We start from the raw sequence: 20,421 nt of genomic DNA, 5'->3' as shown, positions 1-20,421 counted from the left end.
TTTCAAAATGTTAACATTAAACCAGTACAATTTACGCCCATGGATATCCCCCAAAAAAAAACTTATCTCATGGGATTGATGGACCTCACAAGAACCAAGGAAACGGTTTACACTTTTATTCACCCGCACACTTCACTACACTATCAACAGATTTGAAAGATTTAACAGATTTTTAAAAATTGCATTTAAACAATGATTAAAGATTCTTGATTTATAAACAGGCATTACTTTAAAGGCTTCATTTTAAAATTCTTTGCCATGGTTCTCCTCACTGCATTCAAGGCTTTCACTCAGAGGTGATTTGCTTAGGTGTGTAACATTAGCCATTAAAATGCATTAATATTTTGCACCCCTTTTCCAGATAAAACAAACACAAACTGAAGACAAAGTTCAGGACACAAGTAAGGTAATTGAATAGGCAGATGTTTTATTTAATTTTCTGTTCAGGCTTTGGGTATTAACATTGTCAAACAGAGGCTGAGGTACTGGTGATGTTTCAATGACAGAACTAGTTTCCAGTTTCTTTGCATTGCGTCTGATCAGCACTCCTGCGTCTCTCCAGAGCTCTTCCTAAATCACAACTCACCCTGCCCTGCACCGGCCCACACCCATTGACAAAGCATACAGAAAATCAGTAATGAACAAAGAGTTGCACTGGCACAACAGTCAAGCCAAAGTGGACTGTGATGTGTTTAGAAACCCTATATCTACTTCAAAATTACAATAGCCTATATCAGCTTAGAATTTAGAAGTGTCACACATTCCGATTCCACTAAGAAAGAAAAGAGAGAAGTTATTGTTCAGACAGAAATATTTTTAACAAGCTTTCTTTTTTTTCCTGTGTTTAAGGATATGCATTAAAAAGTCATGCTTCAAAACTAAGTTGTGAACATTACAATCTACAGCCTTTAAAATCAATGGCCCAATTGAACTTTTTGTTTAATATTTACTGTATATCGTGTTTCCTTGTGGCACACAAAGGCTTTAGACACTTGTATTTTTTTTTCTATCAGGTGATTTTTTTAAATGTACAAAAAAGTAGCAAAAGTTTACACTATTTTGTATAAGAAACCCAAGCTGCCAGACTATGTATATTAAAACCATATTGAAGAAGCAGGAGAGTGTTAAGTGCTCTTAAGCCAGTAGAAAGCCAGGAATCAACAGTACATAACAAGACTTGTCAAGCAGGATACGCAGCTGTGTTTCTGTTAAAGATCAAGGATAATAGAACCTTGTGTGTAGTAAGCAAGGCTCCTACAAGCATTTGATGTTTGTGGACGACATATTTTTTAATTATTAACAAGGATACATCCAATTGTATAGCAACAGGAAATCACGACAGCGATGAAACCGATCAACCAGGCACATTTTTTACCAGTACTTTAATCTTTACCAAAAAGCTATTTTGCACAGTCACTAAATACAGTTCCTTTATGGATGACAGAGACTGTGTGCCACAACTAATTTTAGCAGTGCAAACATGAGCTTCTGTGCACAGTAGCGGTGATATCTTTTCTTTTATTAAAAAAAGAAAAGGAATTAGAGGTAACTAAAATAAAACTAGAACTTTTCCAGACCATTGCACTGTACCACATACTGGGTAGAATCTGCAGTAAGTAACAGGAATATAAAGATTTAAAGTATGTTCTTGGAAAAGGGATCAAAAATAATGTAAGACACTAACTTAAAAAAACTAAATGACTTTTGTTTTAAAATAATTACAATAAAAAAAACAATCCGGTAAAAATAAATATGACAGAAATTGGTTAATTAAATGAACAAGTTAAATATCAACAAACATCTGAGCTAAAGTGTCATATTCAAGAAGGTTAAATCAAACTTTACAAACCTAGCAAAACCAAACCAGTGGAAGCCCTAAAGTATTAATGCTTCAAAAAAGGCAAATCTGCATATTTTGTCAGGTATCAAATGCGATACTTCCCTTACAAAACCTGCTCTCGCGTTAAATGAGATACTCCCCACATTTATACAAGTTTATTTTCAATCAGTTCTGTGGATTCCAAGTTTTTAAAAAATAAAAAAAATAAAATTTATAACATAAGTATTAGGTGAAAACGGCAGGCAAACTGAAGATATCCTTTCCTTCAAAAGATCCCAATCAGAAAACCAGGTCATTTGATCAAAGTGTTAAAACATTTTATTTAAGAGTCATGCTCCGTAATAGTTCCATCATTGTTTCATCTCCTTTCCCAACATAATTCTTTTGTTCTCAATTTAAGGGATCTCCAGTACCATCCCCCATTTAATTTATTATTTAAAAATTGTCTTAAAGATGAAAGGATACATGCCTCCTAATAAACTTTGCATTCTATCACCAAGAGAGGCAATTATTGCCCCATGATGATGTCTCTATACTCCCTTTAAAAACCAGATTACAATGTTATACTTTGTTATTTCAACACACTAATGTCCATTATGTTTGCTTTCCATGTACTGAACTCAGTATGTTTATTATTTTAATCTCATCAAGGTGATATAAAGACCAGCGTGTGTACCACAGCTTTTCACGCCAAGCCTAAAACAACTGCACTCCTTGATGTGCATTATTTCACAAACAATAAAATGAAACTCTGACATCTGTTGGAACTGTACAACAATTTCGTTAGCCTTTAAAGATCACAAAACTCATCATTCCAGTCCATTGTTTGTGCTTGAGAAGCTAACAGGTCTTTTTTTATGAGACAGTCAACAATGGTAAAAAAAAAAAAATTCCTTTCCTTTTTTTTATATGTAGTGTTTTGATGTTTTTCTGATGGGGAAAAATACAAGCTGATATTCACACTGCAGCTGATGGGAATGAGATAAGCAGTGGCATTTAATGACAGAGACAGAGAGAGAAAGAGCAAGAATGAGATACAAGGTATTAACACGAGCACCCCCCCTCACTGACTGGCTGTTCTGGTGGTTTTTCAAGCTTTATGTCGATCACTGGAAAAACTGTTAAGGAAGATACTGTATTATACAAAGACCAAAAACAATCAACACTCAACTATTTACTGTAAAAAAAGTTAATTTACAAAATGCTTACGTCTACACGTTGTTGCAATACAAGACCGAGTTTAAGGCTATTTCCAAAAATCTGATCATTTTTAACGGATTTATTTATTGTTAATGATTAAACAAATGAACATTCCAGGTGAAGTACATTTGCAAAAAACAACCTTGCTTTAAGTGTCCTGGGAAAAGAGTTGGGGATAATTAGCTCTTCGCTAAACTAGGGCAAGAAAACCCGGGTACCAACAAAAAGTCTGTCCTACTAAATTCCTCACTTCCCCAGCTTTTAGCTTGGGGAGGTAAGGAATACTCAGAGGTACAAGTCATAGGTTTATTCCATGCTGAAAAGAGAAGAAAGAAAACAATGTTTCGGCTGTGGGCCTTCTTTGGGTGTGAATATACTCAGAGGTATTTTAGTACATCAAAGATTTCCAGAACCTTAGGAAAAACAACGAAGGTTAATTAAGAAAGAAAATTGCATAAAGGCTCCTGATGGTTCAGCCATAAAGATGCTCTTTTGAAGTGCAGGTTGATCTCCATGGTCAGGGCTACCCCATTAATTCAGTGTGAACAGGATGCCCCAAAAACCTGCGTACAACTGGCTAAATGCAGTCAGGTTTGGATGGCTAGGGTGACCACTGTGACTTGCCAGGTGTCTGGGAATTTGAAGTGCTGGCAGAGATGCAGCACTCCTCCATCTGATACTAGCTGTGGGCACTCCACAGTGCATGCGTCAGAGGCAAGTAAGCACAATATGCATCTTTTTTGCTTTGCAGTGGCAATGAGCAAAGCTGCTTACTCGGAATTTCGCATTTATCATCATGTCCTTCTTTTCAAGTACGTCTTCAATGTAATCATCATAAAATATTGATCCACAATGCTTGTGTTTAGCTCCACTACCAAAAACCATGCCAGTAATTGCATGTGGACTGGAGCACAGAAGAAAAATCAAATTCAGTCTAGCTGCTTTTAAACCATGAACACAGAAGCTGTTAAAAAGGATACTGTCTTCCCTGCTCTTGTCCTGTGTGCTTTCCATTCCAGGTAAGGCAGCAGCTACACGTCGGAATAGCTGTGGGGAAAGAACAGAGCTCTAGGGTTATCTGGTAGACAACCGCTGCAAAGAAATGAAATAGCCTCAGGCAGGAACATTTTGGATGTCTGATTCAGATTGGCTAATTGGCACTGGCAACTGTAAGGCTTTGCTGATACATGAACTGCTAATCACGTTTAAAAAAGTCAAATGGGCAATGTTAGGTTGAAGGATAAATAATAATTGTGCACAGAAGCTAAAATAAACAGCTATTTATTGCCATATTCTTATTTTAAAACATTACTCTGTTCATTGCATTCATTGCTTTAATTTATAAACTCATCAAAAACTATAAGCAAGTTTTAAGATACTAAACCTGTAAGTCTCAGATGACATAAGTGATCAAAATCAAGAAAAAACAGTGAACTAATTAAGCATCATAAAGAACAATTAGAACCAAAAATAAGATTCCTTGTTTCACAGCCATTCAGTCTTTCTTGCAACACCCAGTCAGATTCAAAAGTCAAAGCTTCACTCAGAGATTCAGAGAAAAAACAGACCGGTTCTACCAAGCAGTGCAAATCCTTCCTTAAGACAGAATCAAATCTTAAAACAGACCCTTAAACCAAAGTGAAAAAATACATTGATATCAAGATTGTTTTTCCAAGGTTCTTAAATTTATTGGGTGTTTGGAGACTTTGGTAATCAGATTTTGACACTCTTATTTAGCACCATCTTATGAGAGAGTCTTACCCAAACCCAGAAATGTTATGACAGCTTTTTTTCCCCAAATCCAGACCCACATTGTAAAAGAAAATCATACATTAGGGTACTTTTAAGAATGTTTCCATTTACAGTAACACTTTAAATCTTCAATGATAAAAAATACCACAACAAACACTTGAAGTACCAGTACGTATGCCTACAATATGCATAAGAGAAGCTGTGATTGAAGACATGTTTTTCAATACAAAGTTATGTAATCAAATGTGGTCATATGGTCAGTAAAAAACATGGATTAAAGGCTTGCATCTTTTTCCTGAGCTCTGATAATTCAGGAAGTATTCTTTTTAAAAATGGCATTAAGTTCCTGTAACAAAGAACTGCTTTAAAACAGAAAAGCAGTACTCTATAAAAGTGATCAGAAACAAAAAAGCAAAGAAAATGTTAACTTCAGAACCATATGGACACATTTGAAGTTATGCAGAAACTTTTGGAAATAGCTGCATTATGGTTAAGTTACTGGATTCAGATCCTGTCACAGATTCTAGATACAAATGAAACTGTAGGTCATGTGACACAAAAACCTGTGTAGCAGTTGGCAATTTTTTCAGTTGTCATCCCTAGCTATGTATTATGCATTATCTTCGGGTCCTGAAGCATGATTTTTACTTTGGTTCAGAACAGAGCTTTTGAGTTCTTTTTAAAGGTACCTATATATAAAATATATATATATAATATATATATATATTGAGAGGCTGATGACCTGAAGGCTATAGGTCTCATTCCGGACTCTAAGTGGAAGCATTTACCTGATGAGACACTCAGAGATCCCATGCTTTTTCTCTAAATTAACACTATGACGTTGATATACTTTTGTCTGATTCTACCTCCTTCTACTTTACACAGAAATGAATTATGGAAACATACAGGCCTCAGTGTCCATTTACATGACTGTTTTACTTTATATGAATAAGAGCACAGACACTGACCTTTCCATAATCCAATAAAACCCAATATATCAACCATAAATGGTGTGACCAGTGAGGAAATGATAGTTTAGTCATGCAGATTTAAAGTATGGACAGAAATAGTGAAAAGGTTAAAAGAAACCAAGAATAGTTCTTGGCTATAACACTTTTCTTAGAAGTACTGATGAAAATTGGTAAAGAGTACATGGCCCTAATACAGAATTGTCAAACTGTGATTCTCTGTCCCACACTAAAACAGCATGCTCTACCTGCTTGACATTGTAGCCTGTCTTTGCACTTGTTTCAATAAAGAGAACATTCAGCTCTTTGGCTCTCTGCTCTCCCTCCTCAGTTGTTATTTGCCTGTACGGGAGGCAAGACACAGGGACAAAAACAACAAAACAAAAAAAAAACATAAAAAAAAAAGTAAAAGGGAAATACACACTGCGTCATCTGCTTGCTGCTGTAGCCAAATCTAAAGCACAGTGTAGAGGACGAGCCTGGGAATACAGACTTCTGGGAGGTTTTCATCAGCATTACAATACTCTAACAACTAATGAACTTCAAAATACGATTAACTTTAGAAGATTTTTCACCAAATTCATTTTTTATTCAATCTGTCTAAAACAATTATTTTTATTTTGCATCATTTTTCTTTCCGCTTATTTAATAGGCTATGGACAGGTTTGTGCGTAATTAAACATTTTTCCCCATGAATAACAACTACCGCTTATGTTACACGTACCTAAACGAATAGGATGTGGAACCATCACGACTGCACTTTCATGAGCTATGAAAGATGGAAGCATGGATATGCAGCTATACAATTCTGCACTACAAAACGAGAAATGATCCCACTATTCTATACAATTTTAATTTTAATTGTTGAAATTTCCTCTTTAGAAATGTACAACAGCAGCAAACATAATTCACAGTGTCCAATTAGTGCACAAACTCACCTGTTTAACATTGTATCCTGCTTTAGCACTAGTTTCAATAAACATTACATTCAGCTCTTTGGCTTTCCTCTCGCCCTCTTCGATAGATACTTGCCTGTAGCAAATAGAATGTCAAAAGGTGCGATATATATGCAAATGCATGAAACAAGAATCTTTTGAATTTAAATATTTTAGACTACAAAAAAATGTTAAGTCTCTATACTGACACCGATAAATGAAAAACTGTATGATGCCCAAAAGATGTTCATACATAAAAAGCATTAATATTCATGAAATGCTAACAAAAAGGTATCCGCAACTGTAAGGACTGCAAATGTACTGTAAACCACGCTTCCGCAAACAAAGGTTATGAGAGGTATTGATACAATAAGAGGTATTGGTACAATAAAATGATAAATGTAAATTACTGAAATGAGTAACACAGAGGTATCCAATTATGTGCTGTCTTCATGAACAAGCCTGTTTAAGTGTAACCTTGTATTGCTAATTTAATGATTATCATTTAAGTAGGAATTAAATCACAGAGACTTCCATGTATAATTATTTAGGATTTGCTGCATTTTTACATATAAATTAAATTGACAAAAAAGGCCACAACCTTCGTGGATAACTTAAATTAAGAAAACTACAAACTAGAGAATACTATTCAATAAGAGATAACTGACACTTTGTAATTGTGTACTGTTTTCCAAGAATCAATACACAATAATATTTAATACACATACAACAGTCACATAGCACAATTGCTGAAGCCTCTAGACTGAAAGACGGTCACTCAGGGTTTGGTTTAAACAGAGGAACTGGCACAAATAAATGATGGGACCCAGGGTCCTTTTAACAGAGTATGGACTAGATCAACACAGGTCCATGGCCATACCTTTTATCGGCAAGATCTGTCTTATTTCCAACCAGCATAATGATGACATCACTTCCTCTCTCCGTTCTGACATCATCAATCCATTTTGTGGTTTGTTGGAAAGAATTTACATCTGATAGGAAATAACGAAGTTAATAACTCTTTTTGATAGAGACCGTGAACAAAGCGATTACTGTGATATCAACAGGACAATACTCTGAATCACTATATTAACAGAATCCTCTCATTGACCTTTACATAGTAACCATTATTCAAGTCACTCATGTACAACTCAGGTTTCTGGTGAAAATGACCCTGCAAACAATGCATCAAGATTATACTTAAATGATCAGCAATTAAAAACTTTGGAAAATAAGTTAATAGCTTTGCAGAACACAAGGTAGGTAAAATAACAGGAAGGTTCTATGAACTTGAGCTGTGCATTCCTTGTACAGATGAACCAAGAATACCAGAGGTCAGATGAAATCCACAAAGAAAGAGAAAAGAAAATTTAAGTTTTGTAATGAAACATATCTTCCATTTCCAGCAACATTAATAAAACAAAACAGACCATCAACATTATTTAAGAAGAGTTGGCATGCAATCATTTAAAACTATATAGGTTTTGTCAATATACATGTAAAGAAAGACAAAAGAAAATCAAAAGTTTTGTAATGAAACATCTTCCATTCCCAGCAACGTTAATACAACAGACCATCAGCATAATTTAAAAGGACTTTGGACACATTAATTTAAAACTATGAATGTGTCCAGGTCTCAGGTCTTACACTGGCAAGTTATTTAAAAAACACTTCATCAGTGCAAGTGGAATTAATTGTGCATGGATATCATGCATGCAGATTTTATATAAATAAAAAGTGCATGGAAATTAAAATAACCTTAAATCTTCAAACAACATTCTTGCAGAGTGTGGAAGACTCAATTTTACAATGAAGAGAAAATGGTTTGAGTTCCTTACAATGAGTAAAACAGAAGAGAAATATACCAACCTAAAAAATTGTAATAGGAACAAAAAGAGGAGCCATTAACCAATCATGCATTAATAGGTATTCATCTACAAAAGCCTTCTGAATAGGTTTTTATTGACATTTTTCTAATTTTCTGACGCACTGGACCAATTTCACGGTTTCGTTTCAAGCTGTCTGTATACTAGACAAGTGAACCATACAAAGTGTTCTGTTTTTAAACCCTTCAGTACTGATAAGAATCACGACATACAAGCACCGGAGACATTCCCTCAGGGCTTAATAGGGAACTTTGGAAATCTTTATGAGCTCTGGATTCTGATGTTTTTTATATGCACATAAATAGGGTACAGAACGATAAATTCACTTGAGAGTTGAACGGCAATTACAGGAATAAAGCTGCACTAACGCCACTTGACATTCTTGGTGCAGGCTTTGTTGAGGTGGCACATGTGCTAGGAAGCAATTCTGCATTTCCAAGATAACCTGCTTATATTCAGATGTATCCTGCATCTGCATCACCATACCAAAATAGGAGATAGTCATTAAAGTAAAAAAAAGGGAAAACAATGAATAAAGAGCAACAGTAAATTACCTATAATAATCTCTAACAATAAACAATTCAACCTGCCCTATAATTACAATTGACAATTATAGTCTAAAAATATTTTTTACACACTGCAAAATGCATCCGTATTTTGTTTTAGTAAACAAATGCTTGTTTTATGTCTAAAGGTATTAAGGGGGAAATTCAATGATCAAAGCAGAACTTGCTATAAAAGCTCTGTTCTTTCAAGTAAGCTGTGTGAAGAAAGTATTTTCTTCATTCCTTACATAAAATTAAATGATAGAATTTTATTTACAGGCTCAATGTAAAATCCCGATTGAAAAAATGTTATAAAAAATAGGTTGTAATGAAGCTGTATTGTTTATTTCTTCCTAAACTTCAACATGCTGCTCGTGCCTTAAGCAGTCATCCTCCAGTTTGACTAGCTAATGCTTTTAAACATTAGTCTACAGAGACTGCACATAGTTTAAACCCAATAAAGGCACTGCTAACATGAACGTATTAGCTTTTAAGCAGTGGAGAATCAATTTTCTAATTAGTGTTCCGAGAATAAATAATTAAGGAGAAGAAACCTTACGCTGTACATAACCACCCCAGTTAGAACATCTAAAGTAAACATCCGACTGCAGTTCTGTGAGGCACTGTTCATATGACAGACCTTTCAAAAACAATGCACTCAGGCTTACTCATGCAAGCTACGTTTGATGATTTGAGTGCACTTTATTTGGAAGATAGGTCCAGTGGCCACACATTGATTTTAAATTCAAGGATAAAAGCTTTATGGATTGACAACACCTTTCTCCATGCTCTGTAATTTCCTCGACATTACAGCATTCTCAGTGAGTCACCGGACAGGACTGACTTGGCAGCATTTATATTTACTATTCATGTAAGTCAAAATGAACTGCCTGAAAGTATAGAAAAGGTTTTTTTCCCCTCAAAGCAAAAACAGAACCTTATTTTCTTCAAGGGTCTCTAGATTGATTCTCTTTGTATTCTTGCTAGATCACTTTCAGTCCCCTACAGAAATGTCCCTAAAGACAGACGATAAAGAATAACAAAATAGATATGTAAAAAGGGAAGCCTGACAAAGCAATCTATTACCTCGAATAATAAAGGTGGGTTCACCATCCCTTGACAAAGGACACTTAACTTCAAGTTGTGTATAAAGATATTACAAAACAAGCAAATGGATTTACACCGCCCTGTGTGGGCTGTACAGCAAATCATATAGGCATCTGGATTTATACCATAAGATACCGATAATAAGCACATTTTTAAATTTAGCCTATAAAAAATGTCACCCAAAACAACACTGCTTTTGCAGAATGTTACTCTTATTATGGTCAATTTACTAGTCTTGTAAATCACAATCCTAACATATATATGCAACCATAATTTAGGTCTATGATATTCATACCACTCATTTTGGAGGGGGAAGGAGGGTATTCTTTTCTGTCTCTCACCTCAGCTCTGGTGTACTGCTAAAGAAGTGACCAACAGAACACACCTGCAAGCACTTCTAGCCCCTCCACTGTGTTACACTGAAATATTTAAAATCTCCTAAGTGTTTAATACATAGTCGTTACCTTCACTGAACATTGTTATTTAAAAAAAAAGGAAAAATTACATTCTGTAGGTATGCCTACATTCAATCACTAGGCTAATCTTGTGTTTATGTATAAATGTTAAAGGGACAATTAAATTATTCAAGTTGTTCTACTCATAACAATTACATTATAATGTAGATTTAGTACTGAAACTGACTAGTAAGCAAAGTGGTGTGGGCTTGGTTAAGTGATATCACTATTACTTTACATAACTAAAACAAATTGTATTCTTCTCCACTCATAATAAAAATCTAAATCCCAGAAAACAATTTTCATGTCAAAAACGCTTTGAAATTGACCCCTTTAACCAGAAAGGGGCACAAACCGAAGAACAGCCTTACTACGGTGGGCCTCGAGGAAGAAGTAATGATGGGGAGAGAGAAATGAATCCATGCCGATCTGGAGCCAAATTTGTCAGAACATCAAAAGGACCCCCACTCACTTGTTATATCATAGACAACAACTGCCACAGTGGAGTCACGAATGTAGCTAGGAATCAAGCTCCTGAATCGTTCCTGCCCTGCTGTGTCCCACAGCTGCAGCCGCACCTGGCACATCAGGTAGACAACAGCAAAAAAAAAAAAGAGGCAGCGATAAGAAACGGGAACCCCCGGAATGAGATACCTACTTGTGATATCGTAAACTACAACAGCTGCAGCGGAATCGCGGATGTAACTGGGAATGAGGCTGCGGAAGCGCTCCTGGCCCGCAGTGTCCCAGAGCTGCAACCTGATCTGTGGGATGGGGAAAAATTATACAGAACGAACAAAGGAAAAAATAAAAATCGAAACCAAAGAAATAAAACATGATAAAAAGAACATGGTAAAAGACCAAATGAAAAGCAAAAGGCATGCAGGGGTTCGGAATAACGCAAATGAGAAAGACAGGCGTCTTGTAACGAAGGAAGACCTTTTCAGAAATTCCTTTTCATCCAATAGTCTGATTGGAACAGACAAATAATATAAAACTTGGGGACGGGGGTAAAAGGGAGCAGTAAAGGGTTGAAGAAAACCCTTCAAAAAAAATGTGGAGTTTGCTTAAGGACACATCATTCCCTGAAGCAGCAGCAATCAAAATTAATGACATGAACAGCCTAATATATGGAAATGAGGTGCAGGCAAGTCTCGGGGCTTGTTCTTTCCCTGCCAAAATGGCAGGCTCAAAACACCCTGATAGCAAATGCTGAATTAAAACTGTGAGAGCAGACAATGCAAAGGGATCTGTGTATATGAGCACTTGTCTTGCATTTAAATTACAAAGGAACACAAGACTTGTGGTTTACTTCTTTCTGCAGTGCTACTATTTCAGCTTCACCTATTGATAAATATCCCACACATTATAGAGCACTGTTTTGCGTTACCTTTAGTGGCAAAAGTGTACGTTCTTTTATTTTATTTTTTGAATGTACTCCTACCTCCTATTTCAAGTAATATTCAATATATAAGCAAATCATGGCAGCACCATCTTGAGAAATCAAATGTCTGCATCATTTCTGAAAACAAAACAAAACATTCAATGCCACTTACTGTTCTGTCTTCAAGGTACATTGTTTTTGACAAAAAATCTATTCCTATTGTTGCCTGAGGAGGGAAAAAGAGGAAAAGGTAATTGAGAAGTGCATAGCGGCGCAACACAGTTCCTGCCCCTGAATACCAAAACCCTGAAAAACAACACTGATGATGAAAAAGACAAAATAATCCAGACAGGATTTTGTTTAAAAGACTCAGTGTACACTGGGCATCAAAGGAAACATGCACTTATAAAAGCAACTGATTCAGACAATTATCATAAAAATGACACTTTTTGCTTCAGGTGCACCCAAATTGAAAGGAGAAGATATGGTCAATTTCAATATCTGTTATTGAAAGGGCTATATGGTAAAAGACAGTCTAGTTGCAACTGTGGCCACTGCCTGATGCCCTAAAAACCCTTCATCTCATTCATGCTTCGCGCAATATTTTCTGGGGTTGATTCTGTCCCATTCCTCTCACATAGCCTGGACAAGCACCATCCACAAGACCTAGATGCCACACATCATTCCAGAAATGTTCCCTGGTGTTCAGCTCCGGTGAGTAGGGCATAATCTCATAAAAGTGACAGTCACATTATCATCTCATAAGAAAGTCCCTGTTTCATAAGCAGCACGAGAACATACATTGTGCTGCTGGAATATGGTCAGGTCTGGATGAGCCCGCCAGAAAAGGCAGTAAGTTCGTTTCGAGGAATTGATCAATGTAGCGCTCTGCAGTCAGGTTGTCAGCAATCACTTGAGTCTACACCACAGTCAGCCATGAATGATCAATCAAAAAGCTCAGATCATTTCATCATTATCTAAAATACGAATACTTCATTTTTCTGAAAATGTGAATGCATAACTAGGGATTTTTTTGGGATGATCAATACGGTAATTTGTCTGCCGCAGATACGCACAATTCTAACCAATTACTGTTACTAATAAAAACTAAAGGGCTGCTGATTTATTATTAAAAAGGACTTGATGAAAAGGAAGTTTACCTTGAAAGTACAATAGTGTCGAGTTTCTTTTTTTGTGAAGGGTTTTTTTCCCACATGTTCTCACTGATAATAGGACACATAAATGACTGTGACCAGCTGTGCAATCATAGGTTGTTAAGTTGGTCCTGATCCTGCAATTACCCAACTTGGGTCTAAAGGTGTGACCTAAAATGTAGGTTGGGTGAGGGCTGCCTTTTCATCTTGGAAATGTTTGAACTTGACAAAAGGCAGCTGTGTGGCAGCAGTCCAGGATCAACCTGGAGCATAAATGTGAAAGGGCCTAGGACTTGAAGGCAAAGACCTGTGCAAACATGATTCAAATGTACACATCGTATGTTGAACATGCTTTATGACATGAACAACTCTGGATGGGAAAAAGACTTCTTTCAATAAATTCATCAATTGCAACAGCCATCAATTCCCAGACAGCAGGACTGTGCCTCCTTGGCCTCCTTATCAAAATCAGTGCTGAAACAATGTAAAAACAACAATGGACAAAAAGCACAATACATTTTATTAACTATAAGCCCACATAAAAAACTACTGGTGAATTAGCTACAGAAATGATCGGTTCCTCTGAAGGTTTATTTGTACTTCATTGCTCTCCTAACAAAACTAATATAAGTATGATTAAAATGGGAAACAAGATTAAAGAGACACACCCAAAGGAACAATAGGGCATACACTTACCTGGTAGGTGTTATCAAAACTGTCATACATGAATCGGGTGATCAATGAAGTTTTTCCAACTAGAAAAGAAGAAATTATTATACACCAGTAAGCTATTATGTAACTACTCATAACGAGTGATGATTTGAAAAAAAAAACAAAGCACGCACACATAACATGGCGTCTAGCAATACAATTAATAAAGATCTCCGCTCCACCATATCACTGACAGCTCATCAATATAGAAGGTGATTCTCCCAAGAAACCGATTTCACAGTTTTAGCATGGAGACAGTTTTAGATGACAATTTAATTAAAAGTGTGCAACGCACAACAAATGTCACTGCCTTTTCTTTTTGCCAACAATTCATTAATTTAATCTGTGTACTGTGGAGTCTAATCAGTTTGAAATATGAACAAAGAAACAGTGTCTAGCTGCACAAGTTGCATTTGGAAAGACTAAGTAAGCCTACCATTTCTAAGCCAGTCGATGATTCAGACTGACCACAACGAATAAAGATATTACTATATCTTCACTGTGAAGTTACTGAAAAAAATTTAATAAAGCAGGATTAAGAAAACAGATGTCTTTTGTATTATACTGGTTCCTATAGCTCGCACACCAATTAACTGTTCTGAGAGAACGTATACACTGTAAATTGAACCTACCCCATTCTCCCTACTTTATGATGCTAACAGTAGGCACTTTTTGAATATTACTATTTAAACAGAATTCTGCATGAGCATCAGAGTAGTGCTGGCAGTAAAGTTTAGGGTAACATTTAATTTTTAGGGTAAGTTATTTGAAAGCTCTAGACAATTTTATGAGCATATACTGTACCTGTTTCTAAAGAATGAACACCTTTGAAACAGCATTTCTGAAGAAGTAAGCGGATGGAAATTGCTGCAGGTAATTTCTCAAATGTGTGGAATTCCAAAGAATTGATGATGTGTTCGCTTATACAAAATACATCTTTGCAGCTTTGACAGATATAATCACCAGCATAACATTTTGCATCCTCTTCATTAGCTTCATGGATATGTTTTTGACCTCATTTTAAACGTACAGCTAGGGGTGGGCGGTATAACCGGTACAGACGATATGGATTTGGCTATACCCTTTATACCGGTAGAGAATGGATTTTGATGTTTACACAGATTGTGCTGCCTGCATCGTCGCAAAACGGGGTTTGGACATTTTTACTATTGACCCGTCATAGTTTAAAATTCAGCCGTATTTTAGCTCCAATGATATTGTAACGCTACGGAGTTCACGCGGGCGCCCTCGCCGCTGCCGCATCAGGTCGGCCCCCCACCGTTGGGCACTCGAACCTGGGCCTCCGGCGTCACTCAACAGGGACCCAGCCTCTTGAGCTAAAGAGAGATCTCCCTTCAGCACAGCAGCTGTGGCCCCTGCTATCCACAGGGGAGGGCGGTGACGTCACCGCTCTGGTAAGCCAGCTCAGCTCTCGCAAGCAATGGAGGCCGTATGGGTTACACTCTCCCCCGCTTAACTTGCCGTCCTCGGCGAAGGGCTATCCCATCCCACTACTGACACCAATGTAACGCTACGGGGTTCACGTGGGTTAATAATAACCTAATAGTTAACTCCAGACAACAAAAACGTACTATCCAAGTCTTTTAAAGTATGTTCTATTGGAATTATGAGAAAAAATCATATATCGTGATATATATCGTTACCGTACAAAATTAAAATTATACCGTGATGTAAATTTTAGGCCATATCGCCCAGCCCTACGTACAGCCTTAAAATGTTGATGTTCTTAATAGTCTTGAAACAAGTCACAAAATAAGTTTTCAGAAGTACCAGGAACGTCAGAGAAACAAACCGTCAGCTTCCCCGGACACGTACTGTAGTAACGTGGTTCTGCAAGGAGTGAGAATAAAAAGTCCACAAACATTTATATCGCTATGAAGGAACGAGCCATAGGTTTATTCCATGCTGAAAAGAGAAGAAAGAAAACACAACGTTTCGGCCGTGGAGCCTTCTCCTCTTTTCAGCATGGAATAAACCTATTACTTGTTCCTTTGCAGCGTACCCATGCTGACGCAGCTACCCACCTGGATTTATAACTATTACTACTACATATGAGAACGAGTAAAGGTTAATTCCAAGCTGAAAAGAAGAAAGAAAAAAACCTGTTCTGGCTGTTAAGCCTTCTTCAATTGGAAATATGCTGAGTGTATATACAGTGACAACGAACATTTAAGTAACAACGGCAGGTCCTACTGTGATCTGTATAATAGCAGTATACAAGACTCTTCCCTACTAGTGTTGGGGCATGCCTAACGGTTTAACTAGAAACGGAATATAATAATACAACATTATTCACGCTTTGCAACAAACTCAAAGTGCTGTACAACACACAACAGCAGCTAAAGCAAAGGAGTCATTGCAAAATGCTTTATTTTTCTAACTTAACTGACATGAAATGGTTAGTTCTTTCAGAGTACAATGTCCCTTGATCATGTGTATCATCTTGATATTAATTTTGATGTCACTTCAAAATTAAAAGGAAATGAAGTGCTTATTTCCTTTTATTCAAACTCTTGTTTTTGCTTACCATAGGCTAAAGCACACGTCTACAGTTACAGACAAAGCACATGTAAAACAAAATTGCAAGAACAGGGAAATTTTTGTATATATTACTGGGAAAACTAATAGCTCTAAAGACAGAGAACCCTGTGTACAATAAAAAAGTATATTGATCTCATTTTATTTTTCCCCACTAGGCTCTGAAAATGTACTGATGCTGTATTTTTCCCCCCATTTCATAAAACACTAACCACTTATTGAAAATGTGGTTGACTCACACAAAACAGCAGCATAATTTTACATCTTCACTGAGCAGTCAGACAGACTTAATTTTTAGTTTTCCTCAACTTTTTCCATGTAAATATTAAACCTTTATTATCCGGCTTTAGGAAAGAGGTTTCTCACTGACAAAAAAAATAAAATAAATTATTTTTTTAATATTACGGTTGTGATTCCACATACAGGGCAAGAGCAAGTATCAGTGATTATTAATAATAAAATAGCAACAAGAGAAAAGATAGCTTTTGCTCATGGAGATGTTACTCAATTCCTGCTATACTCCTGATCTTGATACATCATACTGGTGTCTTTTAAATGGCAAGACATTAAGGAAGGGCAGGAAAGTGATACAAATTACCCCTTGACTGTCACTGATTGCACTGCAAATATGACCCAAGTATTTCTATAAAACAACATTTTGCCATCTTCACATTCAAATGATTAAAGATACTAACTATTATACAGTGTATATCGATTTTATAATCTACTGTGTTATTAATGTCCCAAGCAGTAATACAAGACTATTGACCTTCTGCTTGGTAAAATCAATCTGCTTACTATTCTCTTCTTGTCGCAGCTATTGTTCAAAAAGACCCCTTAATAAGTTCTTAGAATTATCTAGTCTTCGCCATTAAGTTCTGTGACCACGAGAAAGCCTTCATGTGCAATGAAAGTCTAAACTTACAAGTAAACTGAAAGATGACAAAACATGACAATTTCTTTTTCTTGATGATGAAGCAAGCCTGATGCAAATGAATCATGTGGCACCGCAGCAGTCGTGAGGCTCTTATTAACTGTTTTTATCATTGTGGTGTGTGATTTGGGTTATCAGGGAAATACATGTGGTGCATGGATCCATACACCATTATATTCATAACATGAATAAGCCCACTTACAGTAGGTATAGCAGTTCAGTTGCAGATGAAATGGGTCTTCTCCTATAGGTGAAATGCTTTAGTATCCTTTGGAATATAAAGTGCTATATAAATACAATTAATCATTATAATCTAGAGTGTAACACTTGGTTTTGCTGTGTACCCACTTGGACCAAATCAATGTCCAAGTTAAACCATAAGCCAGGGACAGATGAAGTAAACCATTCCTGGCCATGCGGTACTGCTGGTCAACAGGCTCCGGGATCACAGCCGATATTATGGCCATGGTGATCCACACAGCTGCTCTCATTTCTCTCCAGCACTGCACCAGGTCCCATCCACGTGCTTCTCCGATAGCTAAGGCAACAGAACCTGAGAATCAGGAGTCAGGGCAGCTGTCTCATGGCAAGTGGTCATGCAAAATCTGTACTGCTTCCATTACACTGGGGGGACAGCAACAGGTGACAATTGCATCAGAAAGGCAATCAGCAAGATGTGAATTATGAGCAACTAACTGAAGGTGAAAAGTGTGAAACTTGGGTTTTCTGCGAGGGACGGTTTCTTTTAAAAAAAGATATAAAATATGCTTTGATATTTCTGTATCAATAAAAATACACTTTTAAATTGTGTAACAGAGCAGGGGGTGAGGGGTACCCAATACTGAATTGCTGTTGGAGCTCCGGTTGTGAGATCGTTCCCCAATACCATGGTTAAGGCTATTTTGAAAACACGCTGAAAAATTAAACAGCTTGTGCTTCAGGTTTTTGGAAAGTGGAGTTCAATATCTCCAATAATAAACAATGAGAATATCTCCTTGCCTCAGCCACCAGGTCCACAAGCGTAACAAGATTAATATTTCACATTTCACTGTGATCTCTGCGATTTCACTAAAACAACCTGGTGTATTGCATGATGTCAAGAGGGACCTGATAGATGTCAGTTTTGCTGTAATACTTTCTGGAAACAGTCTGCTAGAATTGCTTATTTAGTTATGCCCAAATAACCAAGTTATAATTCCCAAAGCTGTTTGATGTTACTTGGATTGCATCCTGTACAATTCAAGGAACAATAGACTCCATGGGACACAAACTGGAGGACTACAGGAGCTCTGATGCAGGCCAACAGCTTACTGCTGCTGCTACTAAAAAAAAACCCTTAATATGAAGCACGTGCTTCAGAACAGCAACTGGAGTGGAACCCAACCCACACCTGTTTTCTACATTGGCTTTTTTTGTCCGGGACATCACAGCGCAGTTTATTCTAATACAAGAGTCCCAGGAATCCAACAACAGTTGATCCAAAAGGCTGAGTAGTATTTAAAATGAGGATTGGGCTATACAAATGTGGTCCAATTATACTAATTACAGTATAGTTTTAGACAACCTGCATTATTAGAAAAAGAGACGATCTGTGGAATTAATAGCAGTGTTCATCTCAAAATTGTATTAAACATTTTGTATAGAAGGAAGAAATTACAATTTAATTCATATCAAATAGATTTTTTTAACAACGATCTTCTGTTTTGTCCTACACATAGATGGTGAGAAAGTTGCTTAGAACTACCAAGAGATTTATCCTGTTCTGCTTAAGATAGCTAATATAGAAGTAAAAAAAAAACAAAGGTAAAATATTTTTCCCCTCTCATGAACAAGTCCCATGACATCTGCTCTCAATCTTGTGCATCAGCCCATTTTATTTTCCATTCCTGACTGATCCTCCATACATAGAACAGTCTCTTTTTATACCATTTTTAGTAGTATCAGCCAAATTTCCCTGGAGTGTCTATAGCAAAATCCTCTCTAAAAATCAAAATAAGCTATCAGAGCCCTTTTGACCTCTGTGGTCTCACTCGAGACCTTGACCCAAGTGATTAACTACTACAACAGGCTTTTCTTCTGAAATGCTCTTCCACGATTGCATCACTATTAAAGCCCTCATCTGAAAAGGGCACACAGCCTTTTAAAAAAATAAAATAAAGACAATGCAACAGACATTTGGCTCAGGAGCTTTTTAGAGGAGTGAGAGCAAATACAGAACATTCCACAGCAATGCTGCACCAGGTTCTTCACTGACAAATCTTTAAAATTAATACAATCAAAACTCACAGCACAGCAGCTCACTTCAAATTGCACTTCAGCATTGTTGGGAATCGCATAAAAATATCTGAATGGCTTTGATTTAGAAAAACAAATAACCTGACTTGCAGGAAGTGATCATCTAATAACGTGGCCCAGGGAGATCATATTGTCTCCTTCAAATACCACAATATGTTCGCCACATCATTGCTTTTGATGCGCGAAGATGTATAAAAATTGCAAAGTAATTTCTCTTGTGAAAATAGTTCTTGGGTATCTATCTGGAGTCACTTTCTTTAAATCAGACATTTCAATGAGTTCATATTTTAATCAAGTGGAGTTCACGTTTGTCATATGTACCTGAGTTCCTCGCATGACAAATGACATAACATTAACATAGAAAATGACAACACATTTTGTATAAATATTACTTACCTGTTCCCAATGTAGTAATATTCAGTATAGTGTTTCTTGATTAGCAGCATTTTGACAGTCCTACAGAGGTCAATCCTGACTCATGGAAAGGAACATTAACTGAAGCAATAACACTAAATAAATTTGCCTATATATCAAAGCACAAATGGACATCCTTTATTTTCCAAGTTCAATATTTAACTGAAACGGTACTTTAACTTTTTCCTTAGTGGTTTTAAAGTACACCAATGAAAGGTGATATTTAAAAAAATACTCAACAATGAGATTTTAAAGAAAAATCAGAGAGGAGAAAAGAGTAAA

General features: G+C 36.6%; 1 protein-coding gene across 4 annotated transcripts in view; it reads right to left on the bottom strand.

The window, feature by feature from the left end:
- Positions 1 to 407: 407 nt before the first annotated feature.
- rab6a (RAB6A, member RAS oncogene family) overlaps positions 408 to 20,421 on the bottom strand; it is a 38,805-nt gene continuing 18,791 nt past the window's right edge. Inside the window, exons 2-8 of one of the 4 annotated variants that reach the window (XM_015341593.2) lie at positions 13,923 to 13,981; positions 12,245 to 12,298; positions 11,347 to 11,452; positions 7,576 to 7,687; positions 6,009 to 6,102; positions 4,021 to 4,087; positions 408 to 2,949 (exon numbers count right to left, since the gene is read on the bottom strand). In XM_015341593.2, coding sequence (XP_015197079.1) covers positions 2,885 to 2,949; positions 4,021 to 4,087; positions 6,009 to 6,102; positions 7,576 to 7,687; positions 11,347 to 11,452; positions 12,245 to 12,298; positions 13,923 to 13,981 — 557 coding nt within the window. In that variant the 3' untranslated portion in view covers positions 408 to 2,884. Of the gene's footprint in view, positions 2,950 to 4,020; positions 4,088 to 6,008; positions 6,103 to 6,698; positions 6,793 to 7,575; positions 7,688 to 11,160; positions 11,267 to 11,346; positions 11,453 to 12,244; positions 12,299 to 13,922; positions 13,982 to 20,421 lie in introns of all 4 variants that reach the window. The other 3 variants (XM_006627797.3, XM_006627798.3, XM_006627799.3) reach the window with 3 other exon arrangements.

The sequence above is a fragment of the Lepisosteus oculatus genome, chromosome 5 (genome assembly GCF_040954835.1).
Source record: "Lepisosteus oculatus isolate fLepOcu1 chromosome 5, fLepOcu1.hap2, whole genome shotgun sequence".
Classification (NCBI taxonomy): domain Eukaryota; kingdom Metazoa; phylum Chordata; class Actinopteri; order Semionotiformes; family Lepisosteidae; genus Lepisosteus; species Lepisosteus oculatus.
Note: the sequence above shows the minus strand (reverse complement) of the source record. Positions and strands in the feature narration are given on the sequence as shown.